Source organism: Hemicordylus capensis, chromosome 3 (assembly GCF_027244095.1).
Source record: "Hemicordylus capensis ecotype Gifberg chromosome 3, rHemCap1.1.pri, whole genome shotgun sequence".
Lineage (NCBI taxonomy): Eukaryota > Metazoa > Chordata > Lepidosauria > Squamata > Cordylidae > Hemicordylus > Hemicordylus capensis.
In genome coordinates, this window is record NC_069659.1 from 241,034,345 (window position 1) to 241,058,816 (window position 24,472).

The 24,472-nt window shown below is 41.7% G+C and overlaps 1 protein-coding gene across 2 annotated transcripts in view; it reads right to left on the minus strand.

Moving 5' to 3' along the window:
- The window catches only part of PRKG1 (protein kinase cGMP-dependent 1), a 1,007,212-nt gene that overhangs the window by 348,611 nt on the left and 634,129 nt on the right, over positions 1 to 24,472 (minus strand). For both annotated transcript variants that reach the window (XM_053305274.1, XM_053305273.1), the window contains exon 5: positions 1,288 to 1,351. In XM_053305274.1, coding sequence (XP_053161249.1) covers positions 1,288 to 1,351 — 64 coding nt within the window. The remainder of the gene's footprint in view (positions 1 to 1,287; positions 1,352 to 24,472) is intronic.

Sequence of the window (24,472 nt, forward strand, 5' to 3'; positions counted from 1 at the left end):
TTCGACAGGAAGCCATCCCACTTCTAATCTAAGACAAGCATTGGGAGCCGAACGAGCTACCCTCAACATACCCCTAAGGAATTTAGATTGAACCGCTTCTACCTTCCGTATATCCACATAAGGGCCCAACTGTGCCCCAACCAGCAACAGGGCAAGGGCCTTAGCTCTGAACAATTCAAAAACCACCTGTACTGATTGTTCTCATTTCCTAAGATGTAAAGAATAGAGTGCCGAAGCTACTTTTTGGGCGTTTTGCGTTATATAATCCCTATGGGCATTATTGGTCTTATTTGCCTGAAGGACTGTACCAAGATATTTAAATTGTATAACCTGTTCTAATTTATGGCCATTAAGAGTCCAGGAAAAGATTTTAGGTCTGTTTGAAAATACCATGATTTTAGTTTTATCATAGTTTAAAATAAGGTCTTGTGTGTCACAGTATTCTACTAACGCCTGCAAAGCTCTCTTAAGGCCAATCTGAGTCCTTGAAACCAGAGTGGCATCATCCGCATATCCGCATATCAAGATGAGTAGCAACATTTAACTTAACACATTTACTAAGACTTTAATTCCCTACCAGTTTCTGTACCCGAGTCTCTGTCTGTCTGCTACTTCCTATCTCTCTGAGGCAGTAGCAGCCAGTGAGGGCGGCGCCAGCGGGGTGGTGAGAGGTACCTTCAAAAGTAATTACCTTTTCTAATGCTGGCACCTGGCAGCCCCTGCGAGCAGAATTGCACCACCTGGCATCCCATGTGGAGGCTGCCCCAGCTACAGTGATCATTTGCCCACTGTACATATGCAGCTGCCATTTGTGTGATCAGCAACATCATGCTGCCCATGCAAATGGCTGCCATACATGCGCAGTGACCAGATGAGCACCACAGGTGCGGCAGCCTCCACACGGGATGTCAGGCAGTGCACCGCTGCTTGTGGGGGCTGCCAGGTGCAAGTAGTATAAAAGGCAATGACTTTTGAAGGTACCTCTTTCCGTCCCCCCCCTTACACCACACTCACCAGCTGCCTCTGCTCTGATGCCACTCCCTGTCTATGCTGCATAGACTTCTGGGATCTATACTGTACTTACCATACCAAACCATCATCAAATTCTTTAAAACAACTACTTTATAAAACACCATTCCCTCAGAATACAATGGTGGCATCATTAGTGTACTTTTACAACAAAAGACTGGCTATTCACACACACACACACACACACACTTTTTGTGTGTGTGTGTGTGTGTGTGTGTGTGTATCCTCATATTATGTCTAAAAATTAAAACCAAATACCTCTTCAAGGACATCAGCAAGCTTACTGAGGATCTCTTCAGAGAGGCTCTGGAAAGTTGGAACGCTGTAATATAAAGTGAGAACAAAATATGAGCACTGATTTAATGACTTTAAAAACAACATTTTTTTTTCACTCAAGTAATACTAGAACAACATAAATTTGTTGCTTCTGTAAATCCATACAGATTAACACCTGTTGTAGGAGTTCTAGAAGGAAGAGAATGAACCAGCACAGCAAAATGTGTTCCATAAATTTGTTAAATTTCCCCCCTGTCATGCTCTAATCACAGATTAAAGTCATAGATTCTGGAAACTATTTCAACAGTTTACTAGTGCTGTGGGTAGAAAATGGCATCACATTTCAAAGTGTTCACAACAGGGACATGAGAGCCAGCTCGAGGTTGAGCTTGCTCACACTTGAATGGGCTCAGCTCAAGGACTAACTAGTTTGGGTTATTTTAAAAGGGGGGAAATGGCAGTCCTGCCACCATTGAGGGGCTTGGGGGTGGTTTCTCTGGAGGTCCCCCCTCCCCCCGCTGGCCTCCCTCAGTCTCAAATGGGCCATTTGGGGCCTCTCTCTGTTGGCGGTGGCCATTTTGAAGGCAGCCACGCATGTGCACTGGCCATCTGTGTGGCCAACCTGGCCATGAAGATGACCAGGTTGCATGCATGGTGGCCTCCAAAATAACTGGCACCCGTGCAGAGAGGCTCAAATGGGGCCCAAAATGCATCAAAACAAGCTGATGACAGCACCCCCTGAGACCCTGCAATGGCGGTAAGTCTGCCTCGATCTGTAGCATCTCTGATAAACTTTATCTCAAAGAAGTACCATCACTTATTGTTGCCTATTGTTGAAAGTTTAGGGGAAAGAGCAAATTAAGTTCATACACATAAATAGTGGAAATGGGAGGAAGATGTTTAAACCAGTATTCTAACAGAGCAGATAAATAGGCAATTAGAAATGTTGACAAAGCACGAAGTCCCAAATAAATTATGTCCCCGAGTTATAAAATTAATAGCATAGTAAACAAGAAGCTTTTAAACAAGGATTACTGACAGTTCTCACAGGCCCAGAAGAGTTCTAGATGACTGGAAAGTGGCAACAGGAATCTATTTATTATATATGAACAGCTTCTAATACCACAGAGACAGCCTGATCTTAAAAAAAAAGAAAAGATGAAAAATACAGATTTACAAGAGTGCATAAATGTAGAACTCCATCCTTAACTTGAATAATGAATAAAATTTGCTAGGGTTCTTCAGCAACAGCAGATTGATAACTAGTATATGACAGGATTTCATTAAACTGGAAAGTACAAAAAATACTGTCCAGTTTAATGAAATACAGTATAAAGCTCTATAGTATTCTCCAGTGAGTGTTAGGAGCAAGCTGAGAGCTTCTTCTCAACATTAGGAGGTATTCCATTTGCACTGCACTCACAAAACATTATTCTTGACCTGTCGGACCAGATCACTTTTTTCCAAAATTCCTACAGTCATGAAACACTTTCCACATGGATTAGACTGCTAGAAGAACCCATATGTGTTAGCTGTGGAACTCCTGTGCATTGTAAAGGATTTTACAATGCATTTTTAAAGAACAATCTTCTTTTGGCCAATATTATTGCCTCATGTTAACTAAGAATGCAGCCTAGAAGGTGCCAATACTTCCTGCATGTTCAAAGGAAGACTGTTAATGGATGTTTTTGAGGGATCTTCTTACTGAAAACCACCTGACGAGCTTCCGCGGAAGCCCAGGATTTCTATAGCACAATTTTAAAAATTCAAAGGCTACTCACATGTTGTGGCAGGTGGGCGGTCAGGTGGGGGTGGCGGGAAGGCAGGGTGGAACCTAGCTTCCCCCAAGATTATCATTGATTACCTCCTTTGGTGTGCCACCATGTGCCCACATGTTCCACTCTGCAAGGAGCACCAGGTTTCATCCTCGCCTCCAGGAATCCCACAATGCAACGTGCAATGAGTGTGGTGCATTGGAATATAACCAGGTGAGATGAGCACTCTAGGAGCCCATGCATGCAGCTCAAGCATACACATGACCCAGTGCCTGGGGTAAAGGGTGTGCCCACACCCTTTAACCTAGATAAAAACCTAGATACAAAAATTGGGCTTGTGGGGGAGACAGCACCGGGATTGGGATTGATCCCTCCATGGCACACAAGCAGTCCTACCCAAAAAGAGCGTTTAACACCTTAACTCACTACAAAATCAGGAAAAAATATTTAAAAGTTTTTAAAAATTACATACCACACATCATCAAATAATATAGCTCCAGCAGCCAGTAACATATTTAGGCTCTATCCAAAATAAGAGTGCCTGAAGGGGTCCATTGTGACACAATATCATCATGGCTCAGAAAGCAACTTTTACAGTTTCTCAGAAGTATCTCGTAATTCCAGATCCACCCCCACAATTGGAGCAGCAGGTGGACAGTTCTGGGGATGAGACAGGGTGGGGCAATCTAGGATTGAGCCCCCAGATGAACCTGGGCCATTGGATTCCCCCATGCCAGGAGAACCCAGGGAAACCAAGATAGATCTCCATCACAACCTGAAGGCCTAGCCCTGCCTTCATCCTCTGACTCAGAAGAGGCCCTCCCATCAGTCTTAGCAGAAGTTTTCTCGCATCAACAGAACCAGCAAAATACTAAGGAATCAAGCACGACCACTTTAAGACTCAGAGTGTTCCTTAAGGAAGGGGCTGAGTCCATTCCCTCTACCTGGGCAGCAGCCATAAGAACCAACAGTCTACTTCAAGAAACCACTGGACTTGCATTCCATTGAGGTTGCATGACCCAGCTTCTGTAATCCTGCTTGGATAGCCAAGGTGCTGACTCCTCGTCTTGGAGCTGTCCAAGGCCTGTGATTCTCTGGCTTCCCTTCTTTGGAGGAAACCCCAGCTTAGTCCAGAAGAAGAAAGCAGTGTGGCAATAAATTTATCATCCATCTGAGTGTAGTGTAGTGGCAAACAAAACAAAAACATCAAGCTATGAAGCAGGACTTCTCTTGCTGGAATCTTCCCATTGCCATAAATTCACCCATTGGCCTTAGACAAGTAGTCTATCTTGGTCCTCACAGAAAGGATGTTGAAAGGATTACATGATAATTAATGAGGAGCACTCCAAACACTTGAAAGTGGTATAATAGTACCTAATTTGTATATCAAACAGTTTCATAACATTTGGCCCCAACATAAAGCGACTCCTTCCTAAACATCTCTGATAGGTGAGCTAGGAGACTAAGACATATAGTTTGCATTTTATTTTTAATATTTTTGTTTATATGCATAGATCTATTGGAAATTAGTTCAAGATTCAGGCCTTTGAACATAAAATCATTTTGAAGAGCATTGAGAAACAGCTGTATGCACAGAGGTGCCTTTTTACAGATGCACCTGAAGAGAGATGCTTCTCTCTTTCTTAATAAGTAACATGAAAATGGTACTGACATGTGTGAAGCACTATTGTTACATGATGACAATTTAGACTGTGAAGCCTGGGTAGGTGGAAATTTCTACATGGCAACACCACTATCTAAGAATGATGTTGGCGCTAACAAGACGTTACACCTTGCCTTCAGGGATTTCTGCTTGGATAGCCATTTCATTGGAGTGTAAGGAAATTGAATTCTAACGGGAGAAGCCAATAAACTATGGCCTTTACCAATCTGCCAGTCATACTTGTCAAAAAGAATGGAGAAAACAGACTGGCCAGCATTTTGTTGTATGTATAAATAATTATTCTGAATAATTTTAGATATATGCAGTCATTCCTGTGGAAGTCTTAAAGAAAGCATTAGCTTTGTAGAAATATGCAGTCCAGAAAAGCTCCCTTGTTGCTCACTTTTAGGTATACTGGGAAACTTTATGTTTATTGCTTGCTCTCCACACAGGAGAAGATGATGCAAGTGGGTAAAGAACTATATATATAAAAACTATATTGCAATAAGGTTGCAACAATCTAGAATTTTGATTACAATTCTTATTGATAACAGCTAGGTAATCGTTTAAGCAAAATGCCTTGATACATTTTGCTTCATGCCAAAAGAATACAAGATCAAGAAACACTGGTCCCATACATTCAGACATAACGGTGACTTTCATATAAAGTACAATCATGCCATTTGTGGTTGTGTCTGGAGGAAGAAAATCCATTTCTTCTACAACTGCTGTAGACAACCTATCTGCTGTGCTAAAGCTAAACAGGCATTAGAATTTTTCACAGCCATGCCATCCATTTTGGAGCGAGGGAGAAAATGCAAAGTCTGCAACGCCTTTAAAACTCTGCCAAGCAGAACATAAATATTATCCTTCCATTTACCCTCAGATGGCCTGTACTAATTTATCCTATATGTAAAAGCTGTTAGTTAGAGATCCACTAAGCCTGTTAGAGCTGAAAACTACATTTGGTAGTGATTGCACTACAAGCTGAAACAAATCATTAGGATTAGAGATACAGGTGTCTGTTGGGTAAGTCTTTATAGGCTCAGAGCATGAGTCAGCCACAGTCAGGCACATTTAATTCCAAATCATTTCAGTAGAAGAGTTAAGCATATGGTTAATTTTGACTCGTTTTTCTCATCTGTAATATCTGACTTCATGAAAACTCTAGAAAATCTATAACAATTTACGAAATAGTCGAGATGCAGTGTTCAGCAAGTGGCATTCATGTGGCATGGATTTTGCTCTAATTTCCAACCTATTGGGGAAATAATTATTAGATTCAGTTAACTGATGTGGACCTTCCAGGTTTTTTCTTAGGTTATTTTATTGATGTTTGTTTATTGTTTTTCTTCTCCTTTTTCTTTTCTTGAAACTAAGGCAACATACACAGAGATCCGACATATAGATCGAACAGCTCACATCCCTGAAGATTGGGGTCTTGCCATTGTTGTCCCAACACACACAAAAGGAATGCGGGACGACCCAGTCAATTATAGACCGATAAGTTTGCTCAGCGTAATAAGTAAATTGTATGCAAAGCACTTATGTATCAAGCTGTGTGAGTGGATGGATCAGGAAGGCATTATAGAACCAGAACAGGCAGGGTTTACTTCTGGTAGGTCAGTAATGGATCGCTGCATCGTATTACAACACTTAATAGAAAGATACGTGCATAAGAGGAAAACACCCCTCTATGCAGCCTTCATCGACTTCCGAATGGCTTTTGACTCTATATCTAGAGGAATTCTCTGGGCCAAGTTATCTAAAACTTCAATTGACAAAAGACTATTGTTACTAATATATAAACTATATGAGAACTCAACCCTCTGTATACGGCTTAATTCTACAGGTCAACTTTCAAGGAAGATACCCATAAATAGGGGAGTTAGACAGGGTTGCATCTTAGCTCCCTTCCCATTCAACTTTTATGTGAACAGTTTAATCCAGCAGCTGCAAGGTTCGGACATACATGCACCTAAACTGGCAGACAAACATCTGCCTATACTTATGTATGCCGATGACGCTGTAATTCTATCACAAACTAGAATAGGTTTAAAAAGAGCTTTGGGTGTTTTAGTAAGCCATTGCAAGAAGGAACAATTAGTAATAAACTATTCTAAGACAAAAATTCTTCGCTTTAGTTCTAAACATCAGAATTTTAACTGGTCAATTGAGGATCACAATGCCAAGTAAAGCAAATCAAATACCTTGGGATAGTGTTTCAATTCAACGGCTATAAAACGGGCCATATTAGATCGGTAGTTGATACGGCCAAACGCAGTATTATAGCCATTCTAAAATTCTTCTGGTCCCAAGGAGGGAACTACATTCCTGCTGCCATTAAACTTTATAAGGCCAAAGTGATTCCCCAACTCCTTTGCGGGACACAATTGGGACCGTATACCAACTTTAAAGATTTGGAAAAAATTCAAACTAGTTTTTTAAGAACGATATTTGGTGTACCCAACTGTGTTTCCAATTCGGTGATACGCATGGAGGCGGGCATACTGAAATTGGAAACCAGGGCTTGGCTCCTAAGGATATTTTATTGGCTTAAACTTCATCTGCATCCATTCCAAAGCTTCTTGCGGCTGAGCCTCAGGCATCTTGGTCTAACAAAATGATAGATAAACTTTGCCAATGCGGCCTATCACCCACTCTATTATTAGAGAGCGCTGAGAACACAGCCCGCAGTCTAGTACGACAGAGATTGGTTGATATAGACATCCAGGAAGAGAAGGCTTGTTTACCATCGTTTTATAAACAAGTATATGCTAAGACGGATCTTGCCCCAGCAAGGTATTTATTTACGATCACTTTGAGTAAATTCAGATGGGCCTTCTCCAGGGCTAGGTTCAATGCTTTCCCATCTGCAATGCTATATGGGAAGTATTTGAAGCTATTATATGAAGAACGGAAATGCCCCTGTGGAGAGGCAATCAAAACCATGGCCCACATACTTTTGAAGTGTTCAATATACCAAAACTTGAGATCTCAATTAATCAGCCCACTGTTAAATGATATGAGGGGACAACCTGAGGATCTTGTTGTCGCATATTTATTAGCAGATAAAGATGCCACTATTTCATACGTTGTGGCTAAATTCTGTTATGTGGTCACCAGATTAAGAACTTCAGAAGAATAGAATACAGCTTTGGGTTCCTTACTGTTAATTTTAAATTATGCCTATACACTTACGCCCTACCAATGCCGTTATTTTATTTTTACGTGTAATTATTATTAATCAAAAGCTGCTAGCCATTTATGTGTAAATGACTATCTATTAATATTTTTCCTTTTAACTATGTAAAGATTTTTATGTCTTTTTTGGTCAAAGACCGTAAATAAAGTATGATGATGATGAGAGATCCGACATAAGATTCCCATCCATGCACTGATCAGACTCAGACCTGCTTAGCTTCAGCAAAGTTGCAGGACCATGTGCCTTCAACCATGTCCTGGCACATAATTTGAGTAAAACTGTAATGATTCTTTTTGGACTTTGATTTCGCTTTCTGCTTGTGTCAGGGAATACTGTGGTACAGCCGGCCTCAATTTGGCCTGGGTCTGCTGCAAGCTGCTTCTTCCTGAAAACTGCTTCAATGACACAGCAATACACCTGATTCCTACTACTGGAGTCCCTGATTCAAGGACCCTTATGCTAGCCTAGGACCGGGGAGACCCGAGTTCAAATCCCCATTCAGCCATGAGACTTGCTGAGTGACTCTGGGCCAGTCACTTCTCTTTCAGCCTAACCTACTTCACAGGGTTGTTGTGAGGAGAAACTCAAGTATGTAGTACACTGCTCTGGACTCCTTGGAGGAAGAGCGGGATATAAATGTAATAAATAAATAAATAAATAAAATGTTCCGTAGATTGGTTCTGAGATGTCAGTTTCTTAGAACTGCCTCTGCATGAGTCACTTACCAGGATGATCAGAATTGTCTTAAATCTTTTTGTTGCATGTCATTATTTTATTCCTTAATTTTGAATGCTATTAGGGATGTGTGAGCTGGCTCAACATGGTTTTGGTTGAACCAAACCAGGCCTGGTTTGAGTGTGCACAAAATCTGACCAGACCCAGTTTGGCTCAAGTCCAGTTTCATTTGAGATGAACCGGGTTTTCCAGTTCTGTGCACACCCCTATTTTCTGCCTTATAGTAAAGATCAATTTAAATAAATAGCAAAAAATGGTTATGATCTGATCTATGGCAATATAAACTTCAGTCACAGAGAGAAGAGGTGCTGTAACTCTCTTGACTACCTTCAAAGCATGAGTTAATGGGATTGGAAACCCCACTTTGGTTGAATTCTAGGTTTCAATAAGCTTCTCAACCATTGCTTTGTTGAATCAGCAAAATTGATTTTCTTCTGAATTCATTCACCACCACCACTCTCTAACAGTGGCTCCGTATGAAAAGGGTTCTTTCCTATGATTTCCACTTTGAAATCTTTCGAGAAATAGCAAAACGTATTGTTATTAATACTGTTGTGATGTTAGGGGAGTGGGGGAATGGTTAACTGGTAGGTATGTAAGTATATCAGCTATATAGCAGTTCTTTTTCTTGTGCATAAATTAATTGTTTGGGACATGACAAATGACAGCCATAGAATATTACAGACTATTTTCCCCCAATAGAGCTAACAAATTCAATGTAGATTACATACTGTGGAAAAACGAGCAGAAGTGTTATAGTTTATATCCAAACCCTGATATTTTGACAGTCAGTCTTCTGGATAATTTTATGGTTTGTGTGTGTAGTATGTATTACACACAACACACATAGGCTATAAAATCATTTAGGAAATACCTCTGGATTTGTTACATCTGTTGGGAGAAAATAGTCTTCAGTATTCTAGGACTGTAAGCTATCATGTTATAAAGAAGTAACTTAAGCACACAAAAAATAGTAACTTATGCATACAAAAACATGCGGAGCCAGAACGGCTACTGAAGACTTTTCAGGAGCAACACCTCCAGTCCCGAAAAGGCAAGCATCTTTAAAAGATGAACAGAGGCCTGGCTCTTCAACAGAAGAAACTGCTCCTCAAAAACCAGCTGTACAGGTGGTTCTATAACTTGTGCATAAATTATACTCTGGGTTGTAGCCATGCACAGCCCAGAACACTGGAAAAAATATATATAACAGAGATAACATTGCAATGGAATTCTTTCACTTGCAAGATGATCTTAATCCCCATAAAGTCATAGAAAGCATATTGAACAAGAAGGCCAACAACTTATCCTCTCTGTATTTTGACATTGTAGAGATAATGAACAAACCTATCTTTGTGCCAGACAGGCTAAAGCTCAAAATTACAGACAACATTTGCTCTTTAGTGTTAGTGAATGTCAAAGCTGTTAACAGAAGCAAAAAAATTCCATAGAAGAAAATGCATCACCAGATAGCAATTTAGATGTTTGCCTTATGATGTTAAAGCTGGTTAAATATGCACTGATAGTATGCTTTTGTCATGTTTCCATACATGATATTTATAAAACCTTAAATCAATTTCAAATGACAATTTGATTTCAGTCTGATAGTTATGCACTTGCACTTGACAGTATATATTACCCATATTATTATCTCTTTTGGCTATTATAGCGGCAGGACAGATAAAAAACCATTTGTCTCATTATTTTCAGTTATCTTAACCATACAGCAACTATAAAGGGGCAAAAATGCTTATTTCTAGTAAAGTTAGCATATTTTCAAGCAATTACTTGACACATTTTCCTTGAGAATTTGTTGCAGAAAAAGCTAATTGGAAACATATTCAAAATAAACTATGTCCTGTGATACTTTTATACCATAAGGCTATGCACACGAGCAGCCCCATCCAAGTTAGGGAAGCACTACCTGGGTAGGGCTGCTCACGTGTAGTGCTGGGATTGAGGCCAATCCCAGTGCAGCCTCCCCCAGGAAGGCTTTTTGTACCAGGGATTTTACCAGGGTTAAAGGGTTACCCCAAGTATAGGGCCGTGTCTATACTTCGGCTGCATGCAGCCCAAACATACACAGACTCAGGCACCTAGAGTGCCCAACTCCCAGCTCATCAGAGATCTGCACTGCTCCGTGTGTGGATCTGTGGCAGTGCACTGAGAGAAAGTCAACTGTTGTCTGAGGGAAGTTAGGTGAAACTCTGCCTTCCGCCCACCCGTGAGTATAGCCTCCAAGTGTATCTTTCCTAAAGAAAGAACATTTCCCATACAAATTTGGGAGCTTCTTTGGGAGAATAATTGTGCATCTCTTCAGTTGGAGTCTTTTGTTGGATAGCAGTTTCTATCTGACAAAAGAAGTACTAGCCAGAGCTCCTAACTCAACAGCAAAAGGTCCTATCTAGAAAATTCCATAGAAATACAGCAGTCTTTTCACTTTTGAACTGCAATCCGGATGCAAATAATATAAGCCAATTCTGTATTCTCCCCTTCACCAAGATTCAGAGGCAATTTCTGATCCACACCATAATGGTGCTTGCTGGTTTGGTGCCTTAGGCTTGTTCAAATATTTTTTTAAAAATCTATACAATGACTCTTGTCTTTAGGAATACATTTACATGAAAATGTAATATGTATTCATAATTGTAGCTATCTTGAAGCATGACAGATGAAAAAATTGCGCTTCAGCACATATAATTATCACCAGGAAACTGTGCCTACATCCAGGTCTGTTCCAGGGCAGTCAGGGAGCACTGTATGTATGAAAAAGCCTTTTCAATGTCACAAACTCCCTCCCAGTAAGAACATCAGCAATATATGTTTATTAGTTTGGTCCAGGATTGGCCAATATCCATTCCAGACCAATAGATGCTGGGAGCTGTTTCCCTTCCTCCCGGAAATAATTATGCTGCAACAGTCAGTTGCCCTAAGGCTGCAAAGGTGAAGGGAAAGACAATGGCCAGCACCCAGACTACTGCTGTGCTAGTGCAAGGATGTAGCACAATGACATTTTGCAAGGAAAAAAGGAACATCTGTTCCAAGCTAGTTCCCAAATTAGTGGAAGATGCTGACAGGTGGCACAGTGTGTTGCACAACAGGATGCCCAATGCATTGCACAACTTTGTATGATTCTTGGAGAACCTCTTCCACTTGTGGTTGTGCAACATGGCGGAGCACTGCAACCTCACACAGCACCACAAATGTCTTAAGTGTGTGCAACTTCTCTTGTTGTGTTAGCGTTAACACTAGTCTGGATGTCAGCCATTCTACTGCTGGCCAGCAGCCTTGCTGTCCCAAAGGAACAATGACTCCTGGGAGGTCTCACACTGTGCTTTCCCAGCAAGAACATCTGCAAGCTTCTTTCCACTTTTTAAAAAAGTGCCTGTAAAATGTAGGGGCACGTGTGCAGACTATAAAAGCACCGGCATTTCTCATAACATGTTGGTGCTGTGAGGCAGACTATTTATTTATTATTCTATTTATTCATTCGATTTCTATACCACCCTTACAAAAATGGCTCAGGGTGGTTCACACAGAGAAATAAGATACTATTAAAATCAATAACATGTTAAAATGAAAAAAAGAAATCAAATAACTAAACTAAGTTATATATTTGTGTAAGCCATGCTGAACCTCTGACATGGAAGTTCAGAGTAGCTTACACAACTATATATTGGCTTTTATGCAGACTAAGGAAGCACTAGCAGGATATGAATGAGTGAATGGAGAGATGGAAGAAAAGTGTAGTTATCCTTGGGAAATTGTTCTAAATAGGTTTTCATAATAAACCTATAAAGAGGTACACAATACATTGCATTGTTCCTGGGTCTTTTCTAACAAATTATCTGTTACATTATTTCCAAGCAGGGCCAACATCAGCACTGAAGTTTGAACCAAATCTCTTGAAAGCTTATGCATAGGTTCACAGACCCTTTTGTTTCAACACTGATTTTGTCAAGCAGATCAATTAGTGTTGTAAGATCCGCAGAAAGCTGGTGCCTGCCTGAATAATTCCTCTGCTTTCCACCTAACTTATAGAACAAAGCATCCGCTTACATTTGTAACCTGCACAACTTAAATGTCAACCTAAGTAGAACACTTCAATAATGGATACTTGTGCAGAGCCACAGGAGCAGTACCAACTTCAAGATTTGCCCAAGGCAATAATATACTAAGAACAAGTCCCAGCCTATTTTAAGAAATGTCAGTATCTTGGCAATCTCCTCATTTTCTGGTTTTCGAAGTACTGATGGAAGAGGCATTATTGATTTTCTGTTTGGTGTTGTAATTCAGGACATTTACCCTCTGTGAATTTCTAAAAGCTAATGAATGATGCATGCTTTAATCCAGTGTAAGGCCAACACTTTAGTATAATTATAATACTATTAATATTATTTTCATTATTATTATTGGGCCACAGCTTCTACCCCTTTTCTTATTCTGTCAGAATGAATGTTAAAGCCAATGGATTTTCTTTGGAAGCAGAAAAATACAGCTTAAAAAGAGTTACATTTAACAGTGATTTCCCCATTGTTGTGGTCAGACCACCATTAGGTTAAGGTTGGACTTATAATCATGTCCCTCCTCCGCAGGAATGAGGGCCTATTAGGATGGTCCACCTGAGAAGGTTATTGGATCCAATAGGATTCCAATAAGTCTTGGAAGGATTTAGTGTTGAATCTGCTGGTGATCCTGTTGATGCCCTGCTGGAGAAGTGGAACAGCAAACTCACCAGGGCAGTAGACATGATCGCTCCTAAGCATCCTCTCTGACCCACTTCAAAATTGGCCCCTTGGTATACGGAAGAACTATGTGGGCTGAAGCAGCAAAGTAGATGATTGGATCACAAGTGGAGAAAGACCTGACTCAAATCCAACAGATTGCAACATAGAGTGCATGCTCAGGCAATATGTGCAGCAAAGAAGTGATTCTTTTCTGCCCATATTGCATATTCAAGCTTATGTCCAGTTGAGTTGTTCAGGGTTGTGAGAGGGCTGGTATGTGCCCCTCCTCCTTTGAATCAGAATTTGGAAACATCAATTACCTACTGCGACATTTTAAAAGAGTTCTTTGTGGATAAAACCTTTCATATTCGGGCTGAGTGACTCAGACCCCAAAAGTACAGCAGTGCCTGATGCAGAGGATTCCAGCAGCTCCTATGTGTTTAGGCTGGATCACTTTCAGTTTGTGACTCCTGAAGATGTGGACAAGCTGCTTGGAATGGTGCAGGCTAGCACCTGTTCTCTTGACCTTTGTCAAATATGGCTTATACTATCTGGTAGGGGGTTGTTGTAGAAAGCCTGGTAGATATTATAAATGTTTCTCTGAGGATGCCTCCTTGCCATAAGGAGACAGTCATTAGACCTCTTCTGAAGAAGTCTGTATTGGATCCATCAGAGTTATACAACTATAGTCTCATCTCCAACCTTATGTGGTTGGGCAAGGCAAATGAGAGGGTGATGGCCTCCCAGCTCTAGGCACTCCTGGAGGAAACTGATTATTTAGACCCATTTCAAACTGGCATTCAGGCAGGCTATGGAGAAGAGATTGCCCTTTTTGGCCTGATGGATGATTTCTGATTAGGAATTGACAGAGAGAGTGTGATTCTGTTGGTCCTTTTGGCTCTCTCAGTGGTTTTCAATGCTATCGACCATAGTATCCTTCTGGAGCATCTGAGGGGGTTTAGGGTGGGAGGCACTGCTTTGCAGTGGTTCTGCTCCTACCTCTCGGGCAGATTCCAGATGGTGCCCCTTGGAGACTGCTGCTCTTCCAAATCTGAATTTTTATATGGTGTCCCCCAGGGCTCCATATTGCCTTCAGTACTTTTTAACATGAAACTGCTGGGAGAGATCATCAGGAGATTTGTTGCAGGGTGTTATCAGTATGCTGATGTCAACTTCCTTCCTCCTGGAGAAGCCTGCCTGGAGGTGGAAATGTGTTCTAGGAGGGATAACAAACTGAGACTGAATCTAGATAAGACGGAGGTATTTATTGTGTGGGATTGGAACCCGGGAGATTATTCTGATATGCTGGTTCTGGATAGGAGTTACACTTTCCTACAAAGAACAGGTACGCAGTCTGGGGATGCTTCTGGATCCAAACCTCTCCCTGGTGTCTCAAATTGAGGTGGTGCCCAGAGGTGCTTTCTATCAGCTTCAGCTGATACACCAGGTGTGTCCATTTCTTGAGATAAATGACCTCAGACCAGTTGCACATATGCTGGTAACATCCAGACTTGACTATTCAATGCGCTCTATGTGGGACTGCCTTTGTATGTAGTCCGGAAACTGCAGCTGGCACAGTATGTGGCAGCCAGGTTGGTATCGGAGTCATCTCGGAGATACCATATTTCTCGTATACTATAAGAGCTACACTGGCTCCCAATAAGTTTCTGGGCAAAATACAAGGTGCTGCTTATAACTTATAAAGCCCTAATCAGCTTAGGCCTTGGCTATTTAAGAGAATGTCTTCTTCGCCATGAGTCCCACCATTCATTGAGAGCCAGCGTGGTGTAGTGGTTAGAGTGCTGGACTAGGACTAGGGAGACCCGAGTTCAAATCCCCACTTAGTCATGAAACTAGCTGGGTGACTCTGGGCCAGTCACTTCTCTCTCAGCCTAACCTACTTCACAGGGTTGTTGTGAGGAGAAACTCAAGTATGTAGTACACTGCTCTGGGCTCCTTAGAGGAAGAGCGGGATATAAATGTAAAATCATCATCATCATCTGGAGAGATTAATCTGACGTATTGTAATTACAATTAATCTGATTGTATTTTAATGTTTGTTAACTGCCTTGGTTTGTCTTTCAAAAGGCAATATAGAAATTGAACAATAAATGAATAAGGTTGCATGTTTTAGAATGCTGCTGGCTGTAATGTGCAATTCCTTTGAAGTGACGGTCACAAACAGTATATTGGTCTAAAGTGGGTATGATCTAGACTTGGAAAAGAATATTCTCCAGTGCATTTAGTAGAATGGATAGAATAATTCTCTGAAATATTATCTTCAGTTCCAGTTAATGCATTGGCAAATATTCTTTCCAAATCCTTCAGTATCGGACAACTAAAATAATATTTTGCCGTTTCAGTGGACAGCTGAGGAATTCACATTAAATGCAACAGTTCTTAGAAATCATGAAAAGATCTCAGAGAAAGCACTCAAGAACAGTGGAATCTTCTGTTCCTTGTTGGTGTATTGCCACAGTGAGAAATACAACCTTTCAGCCATTGTGACAATGAGCAATTTTGGGATCCCTCTGGTTTTAATTGTAGGGAGACTCTGGCTGACATCCTGATTAACAAAGCATGTGTGCTTTGAGGGACAGCAGGGGCGTGACAGGAGTCCTCCCGCAACTCCCCTATTCCCCCGCACATGCATGCTCTTGCCCGAGAGCCATTAGTTTTGAGTACTCCCTGCAAGATTGGAAACACATCACTGAGAGTCAACAGTGCATGCAGAGGGAGCAGAGGAGTTGCATGCAGGCTCCCATCGTATCCACACACGCACCCATCCCTCAAAGTGCGCACATTTTGTTAGGAAGTCAGCCTCTGTCGGGAACATGTTAATTACATTGGTTTTTATATAACAGGCTACATCCAATGAAAAGTTTCTGATAAGGTCTCCTGTGGACATGACTTCTTCTGCTACAACTTATTTTCTACTAATTATATACTGGTGATCTGTGTTTAAAATCAATACTTTTGATAACTTTGTTCTTCAGTCTTTTTAATCCCTTTAGAGTAAGCTCATTATGGCTACTTTGTGGCAAAATGTCAACTCTCAAGTCAATTGCAAATCATGCTCTGTGCAACATGTAGATTGAAAGGTCAAAATATCTGTCAAAGCACTCTCACAAATGACATGAATTTAGCCCTCACTTTTCAGCATAGCTTTAAAAAGGCTCAACTAGCACTATGAATAGCTATACTAGTTGCTCATATTACTTCAATGAACAAGAAATTATGGTTGGATGTTTGACTATTCATTTTTTATTTGATTTCGTTTGAAATGTTGATTCCTTCCCTACTCCCCATTAATTTGTTTCCCAGGATAAGAACTGTGACAGAATGATCTTTGTGAATAGTTTACAATTAAAGATTTGTTGTCATGCATTATGTGATGATTCTTATTGAGTTAAACCATTAAACATTTATGCTCAGATTTCATCCATGTTTGTCAGTATTTTTTAACTCTGCAGTTCAGTTCTGTTTCAGACACTTGCTGGCATCCTGACTAACAACACATGGGAGCTCCTAATATCAGCTCCCATGCACTGCTAGTCCCTGTGCTGGTCTTTGTGCTTTCCCAAGTGTGAGTGCTCTTGTGCAAGAGTGCAGATACTTTTCAGAGCTCATCTATGCTTCATGTTTAGTGTCAGTGTTTCCAAGCAGCCACATAGGGGGTTCGCTGGTGGTCCAGGGGCAGGCTGTGGCCGTGGCCCCCTGATCACTATGTGCACTCATGTGCACACCAGCCATGCATCCTGCATTGGCATCATCTGCTGTTAACAATCAGCCTCTGATCAGCCCTTCTTTTCCTCTGAAGAGTGAACCGGAAGTGAAACCTGTCCAGACTGACGAGCTGGTAAAGTCCAGGGATCAGCCAATCGGCACACCAGGTGGGTTGGACCTAGGGGAATCATGATGAGGAAGAGAAGGATTCCTTTGTTAGAAAGAAGCTGGGCTGGGCTTACAGCAGGACATGTAGCCATGGAAATGGCTGCAGAAAGGAGGACTGCAGTTCTTGGAAGATAGGGCTACAGGGGCTTGTTTGGGGTGAGTTCAATGGAGAAGGAGGTCAGGGCTTTTTGGCTTGTGGAAGTTTAGCCTAGGGAACAGTTTGTTAGTCAGTTTGCGTTAGACTTTTATTTTCCTTTCGTGTGCTCTGTATATCCTTGCAACTGGACTGTGTACCTATAACGTAACGAAGCTAAAAAACAATAGTCTGTGCGAATCCATCCAGGTCATTGTAAAATACTCTGTGAGCTTTTAAAACATACTTTGGTGCTTTCCTACATCCCCAGTTCTTGGCAACCGGGTATCCACAGTTTTTAAAGTGTGCCACCCCAATATCAACAGTGGTGCTTTTTGAACCTACTGAATATTTCCTTTACCTGTAACTAAAAGCTAAAAGGAGGACTGCAGTTCTTGGAAGATAGGGCTACAGGGGCTTGTTTGGGGTGAGTTCAATGGAGAAGGAGGTCAGGGCTTTTTGGCTTGTGGAAGTTTAGCCTAGGGAACAGTTTGTTAGTCAGTTTGCGTTAGACTTTTATTTTCCTTTCGTGTGCTCTGTATATCCTTGCAACTGGACTGTGTACCTATAACGTAACGAAGCTAAAAAACAATAGTCTGTGCGAATCCATCCAGGTCATTGTAAAATACTCTGTGAGCTTTTAAAACATACTTTGGTGCTTTCCTACATCCCCAGTTCTTGGCAACCGGGTATCCACAGTTTTTAAAGTGTGCCACCCCAATATCAACAGTGGTGCTTTTTGAACCTACTGAATATTTCCTTTACCTGTAACTAAAAGCTGAATATTTCCTTTACCTGTAACTAAGAGCCTCAGGCTGAAGCAGTCTGTAGCATTTGAATAAAGCTTTATTTTTGTTTTTGTTCTTTGCAATTTTAACCAGCCTCTTGGAGTGGATTTTTAACTCAGGAAAAAGCAGGCTGGAGAGGAGTTACACGTGGAAGGTTTTTGTACTTTTCCAATAGTAAAGAGAAGGAGAGTTCCCTGGAATTTCACCCAAGCCGGGGTTGTTGTTGTTTTTTTTTTTAAAAAAACTCTGTTAATAATAGGGTGTGGTGGCAGCGAATAAACTACCAAGTACAGGCAAGTTTGGAGAAAGGCTTTGTTCTGAATGCATAGAGAGGATGCTTCAGCATTTTTCTTTCCCTCACGTGGGTTTGCTCTAAGACAAAGGCTTGGATAAATCTGCTACACATGCACACCAGCACAGGGCATGGCCAGGAGCATGAAGTGTGGATGCATGGCCCATGTTCACTTCCAGTTGTCACTTTGTTTGTCATGCAGACTAGGTGATCTTTCTCTCTCTCATTAGGAGTGAGGCAGAGAAAGAATATCCATCTGGTGTGGCCATCAAAGCACCCTCTAGGAGTGGGCAAGGAACATATGTCCTTCCTGCTCCTGGATGCTCCTGCATCCTTATGTGTGTGACACTGACACAAGGGGTGTGGCCAAAAGAAGGAAGGGTGCCCCTTGTCCTCTCCCATTCAGTGCTTCTTTTGTCACACCAAATATGTGTTGTCTTTCTCCCTCAGGCGCTTTCCAGATTACAAGCTGTTCTGCAGTAAAATGCTTTGGCTTGGTAGGATTGTTTTGAAAATGTAATTAGCTTGTGCAACCCTCCTACAATGGGAATATACAGGAATTTTTCTCTCTCTTTTGAACACACATGCAATGTTGTTGGACTAAAACACAAGGATAAAATTTGAAAGAAGACATCAGAAATGTGAACTGCACCTTGCTGACAGCACAGGGACTGTGATGTTGAAACACAGGCAGTATGGAAGCACACTTAACAGACAGTAGTGACTGCTGTAGTGTGTAATCTGGAAAGAACCTCACTCAGAGTGAGGAATACTCAGCTGGCATTGAGAATGAAGCACCAGATGGGAGTGGATGAGAGGTTGCTCCTCACACTCCCAACTGGTGAGTAGTTCATTCGCTAGCTGGGTGTCGGGGGGGGGGGGGAGTAGTGCCTTGAGGGAGGGAGAGGGGGGAGGGCATGCCATAGAGGTGCAGGACATTTGTCCCCCATTATTTTATTTATTTAGTACATTTATATACTGCCCTATACAAAAATGTCCCTGGGCATTTCACAATATAAAACCATTAAAACATTAACATAATTAAAACAATTTAAAATACAACTAAAAACTCTAAAATCAAAGCTTTAAAACTATAAACTAAAAGCCTGACTAAACAGGTATGTTTTTAGGTCCTTCTTAAAAACCTTCAGAGAAGGGGAAACTCTAATTTCACTAGGAAGCGTGTTCCATAGTATCCAGTGGACACTATGCCTGTTTCCAAGGGAAATAGCACAAAGTGAGGTCATTCACACAATCAAAAACTGTGTTCTACCCGGGTTTGGGAACTTTATGTGCTCTGAGTTTTCAGTTGTGTGGAAGCAAGCAAGAGGAAAACCTGGGTAGAAGTGATTGTGTGGAAGCAAGGTAGGAGGAAAAGCTACCCAGGTTTCCACGTGGTTTTATGCAACAGCCCGCCTCCACAACAGCCACCAGACTGTCTTTTTTGTGCAGGTAGTTGGTTTCCAAACACCAAGGTTAGACTGCACAGAATGTCAGCCACTGACTGCAGGTCTAAGAATTATTTACTAGATATCTATATATCATGCATGCAGATCTACAGCCACCAGGATCCTCTGGGAGGAGAGAATGATTATCAAAGTACTTAAGTAAGTGGTGTACATATGACCTTAAAACTTGTGGGATGAATTCTGAAAGCATGAACTGAAATGTAAATAAGTCATTGTATTACATGTGGTCAGGCGTAGATTATCTAAAAATGTAAGCACCACTGACAGGTCCCTATTCCCCCTGAGAACTGAAACTAAGATATCATTTGTATTTAGTGTGTCATTAAAAAGATTTTTTTTTTAAATGATGTCAGGCTACAAAAGGAGGATTAGGGGCTACTATTAATTATGATTTTTATCACTACCACTGCTGCACAAAAATAATCTGAAATATTTTTTTTAAAAACTCAAGCTTGATTATGTCTTTCAATAGAGTCATAAAAAGTCATTGCAATATGTTGCCTTTAACATTCCTTAAACTGGATATTAAATCATCACCATAGCAACAAGCTTCTACAGCCTGATCTATTTTTACTATTTGTGGTCATTCTCAATATACTATTTTGCCTGAACCAATTATAGCTAACCTTGAAACAGAAAAGTGATAAATCATTGTAAAAAGGTACAGAAGAGGCACTTTCCCTATCAGGAAGCAATACAAAAATATTCGCTCATTACATGAGGACATGTCCCTAAGTGTTAGGTGTAATCCCCAGGGTCATTTAGCGAATGCAGTGCCCACTTGAAAAGGTGTTAAACAAGGCTGCATTCTTGCCCCCCATTTATTTAACTCTTATATTAATTCACTAGTAGGGTATTTAAATATTTTGGATGTTCATCCCCTATAATTTGGCAGACAGACATACTCTGGTGTTGCTATATACAGATGATGCAGCAGTACTCTCAAGGACTCCTATAAGGCTTAGGAGAGCCATGAGAGCCATTGCTCACTACTATGAGCAGGGGTATAGCTATAATTGAGCAGATGGGTTCAAAGAATCTGCCCCCCCCCCCAGTTCCTGAGGTCCCCCAGCTCCACTCCTCCCTATTTTCTTCATTATCTCCCTCACTCCAAGGGACCACCAGGGAGCGTGATAAACACAGGCGTCCTCTCCCCTATCTATGCCCTTGACAATAAGGAAGACCATTTGGAGATCAATTATCAAAAAACTAAAGTAATGGTGTTTGCCAGGAGACCTAGGATACATACCTGGCATATAAACGGGATATATGCCCAGGCTTTTATATGAGTGCTGTTTATGTTGCTGCTGCTTTGTATTTTATGGTTATACTAGTGACTGTTAAGCCCGTTACATTAACGGGCGCTAGAAGAGTTGTGAACAGGGGAGCCGGCTGCGCGCCGGTGCCGGCTCAGTCCTCTCTCTGACTCGCTGGAGAGAGGACGTCTGTAGCATCTCCTAGGCCGGTCAGGAGCACGTGGCCAGGCCTAATAGGAGCGGCTGCCCTGGGGGCTGTAGCGGCGGCGGTGGGCTCTTAAGCCCCCCCCCCGCCGAGAATCAAGGGTGGCCCCCTGCTTAGAGGCCGTGGGTGCGGCCTCCCTCAGCGGTGCCGCGGACGTGGCATAATCGAGCGGCCATCCCGGGGGCTGTAGTGGCGGCGGAGGGCTCTTAAGCCCTGCCGCCGGGGATCCGAGCGGCCTCCTCACCAGCGGAGCGGCACGCGCGCCACGCATGCGCAGAACACCTGCAAGAGACACGGACACAGGTACCTTAGGGTTTTATTATATAGGATTGTGCATGTTTGTATTTGTATTATTAATCTATCTATCTGTCTGTCAGATTTGTAAACCATCCCAAGCTTGCATCTCTGGGCGGTTTACAGCAACATAAAACAAGTTAAAACACAGAAAATAAAAACTTTAAAACAATTTAAAACCATAATCAGATTAAAAAGCTTGGGTGAAGGGATATGGTTTATGGTTATATTGTGCATGTTTTTTAAACGTTTAATTAGACTTCTATTTTTATATTCCATCCAATTTAATATTCATATTATGTAACTTTTATAGTTTTATATTGTTTTAAACATTTTGTAAACTGCCTTGAGATTGTTTTAATGAAAGGTGGTATAAAAATTTAACAAGTTGAATGTTTTAAATACCTGGGGGTTGTTTTTCATGCCTCTGGCAGTAGGAAAACCCATGGGAATTATGCAGCACAGAATGCACGGCTGAGCTGGAGGGGCCAGGGCTCCCTGCTGTGCTTCAACTCAACAGGGCGTGCAAGAGAGTGAAGAGGGATCCTGCATTCGGGTACAGTACGCTGTGCATTTGACTGATCGGGGCAATGAACTGTTCCTTGGGGTCTTGCAGCGAGGTATTCAGGAAGCACTAGTGGGGTGGGGAAAGCGGGATTAAACAGAGGTTTGCCCCACTTTTGTGTCAGGCAAGTGCAGGTGTTGGGTAGGTAGATTGATTAATGGTGTTCAGCTGGAGGGCCATTTGGGGTGGGGGTAGGGGCAAGGAACAGTCCTTCAGGGTTTTTGTGGCCTGGAGGGTTGAGAATGGCTCCCGCTTGGGGGTGGTTCGACTCACCAACTCAGAGCTTTGGCGGCTTGAGTTGGGGGTGAGGAAAGCCTTGTGGTGAGAGGAAATCAGGACCTGGTGCCTGACCGAATCATTACCCAGCCCTTCGCCCTGGTGGGGGATGGCCTACTCTAGGAGGTGGTCCCATATGGGAGGAGTACCCACACTCATTGCAAGTCTTATTGTGCTGTACATTAATAAAGTGGCCCTATTTTACTGCATCTAAGCGTGTCCTGTCTTCATTGGGGCTGGGGGTGCAATTATGCAGCACAGAATGCACAGAGGAGTACTGCTGCTATGCTAAAAAAATTTGTTGCTCCAGGGGAGATCGCTATATACCAGCTGCAATTAAATTATTTGAAGCTAAGTCACTGGCACAACTCCGTTATGGAGCTCAGCTGGGCCCTTTTCCTAGCTTTGCCCCATTGGAGCTTATACAGTCTAAATTCCTGAGGGCAGTATTTCAGATGGCTCGCTGTGTTTCTAATGCTGCATTGCACTTAGAGTCAAGATTGATTAAAGTTGAGGCAAGACCAGGGCTAGCCATTTTTAATTACTGGTTAAGGCCATCCCTTTCTCCTACTGGCCTTACCCCTCTAAAATTGGTGGATGGGTGTCAGACCATATGGAAACAGTCCTTGGTGATAACACTCTCATATTATGGGCTTCCCCCTGCTTACTTGCTCTTTCTGGGTTATGACCAACACAAAACACTTCTCAAACAATGCATAGTAGATGTTGAACACCAAACTGACCAGGGCTTGGTACCAAATTTCCTCATCTCAGAAATATTATGGTTCATAGCTGCACTCGCTGTTTATCTAATCCAACTAATTGTCCCTTTTATACATAAGAGGGCTTTCACACTGGATCACTGGGTGCACTACCCTCAGCAGTGCTGGATGGAAGACACAAGAAAATTCCTCTTCCAGAACATTTGTGAACTTGTGGTCTGGGGGCAGTAGAAACAAAATGTCCTCCTATATTGCCAGTTTTATAGGGATATCTGTAATGTTTTTATTTCCCAAGTTGCCAGGACAAGCTGATCAATTTTATGTTTCTTTATTGCTTTCTGATTGCAACCCTTCCATTATGCATAACATTGCTAGTAGGGATGTGCAAAACATTTCAACTTGAAATGGGCCATTTCGAGTGTTTCAAGCTTGAAACAAAACACCCTTTAAATAAAGGGACTGTTTTGAGCTCAGAACAAAACAACCCCATTTTGATTCAAAATGTTTTGACATTTCGAGTGCCATTTTAGAGGCCTGTTTTTCCCTTCTGAGTGGTTTTCTGTCACTGGCTTGCAATCCTATAGGGGTTTGGGGAAAAGGTTAAAATTTTGTTAAAAATTGCCTGCTTTCCCATTTCTTTTTTGGATTGTGTGGTAGGTAACACCAATCATGCCCTGCCACCTAACCTACTTTGGTGTCCCTAGGAGCTACCCATGGGGAACAATGGGGTGTTTTGAGTTTCCTCATTGTTCCCTATGGCCAAAACATTCAAAACATTTCGAGTTTTGTTCTGTCAAAAAACCCTAGGCCCACTACTGTTTTGACACTGGCCATCTGTGTTTTGTTTTGTGCTCAAGACAAAATGCAAAATCCATTTCGTGCACATCACTGGTTGCTAGATACTGTGCTGCAGCACATAAAATACATCTTGAGTTGGATGCCAACTAACTCTAATTTGATTATTGATATATAGCACATTATTTGGGGTTAGTTAAGGGATTCGTTTACTGCCCTAGTTTACAGCTGAATTTTAACACATTTAAACTGTATCTAAATCTGTTGTACTTTATGTTGGTTGAAGACAGGAATAAAGCATATCTCTCTCTCTCTCTCTCCCTCCCTCCCTCTCTCCCTCCCTACTTATCTATCTTTCTAAAAATATTAGAAT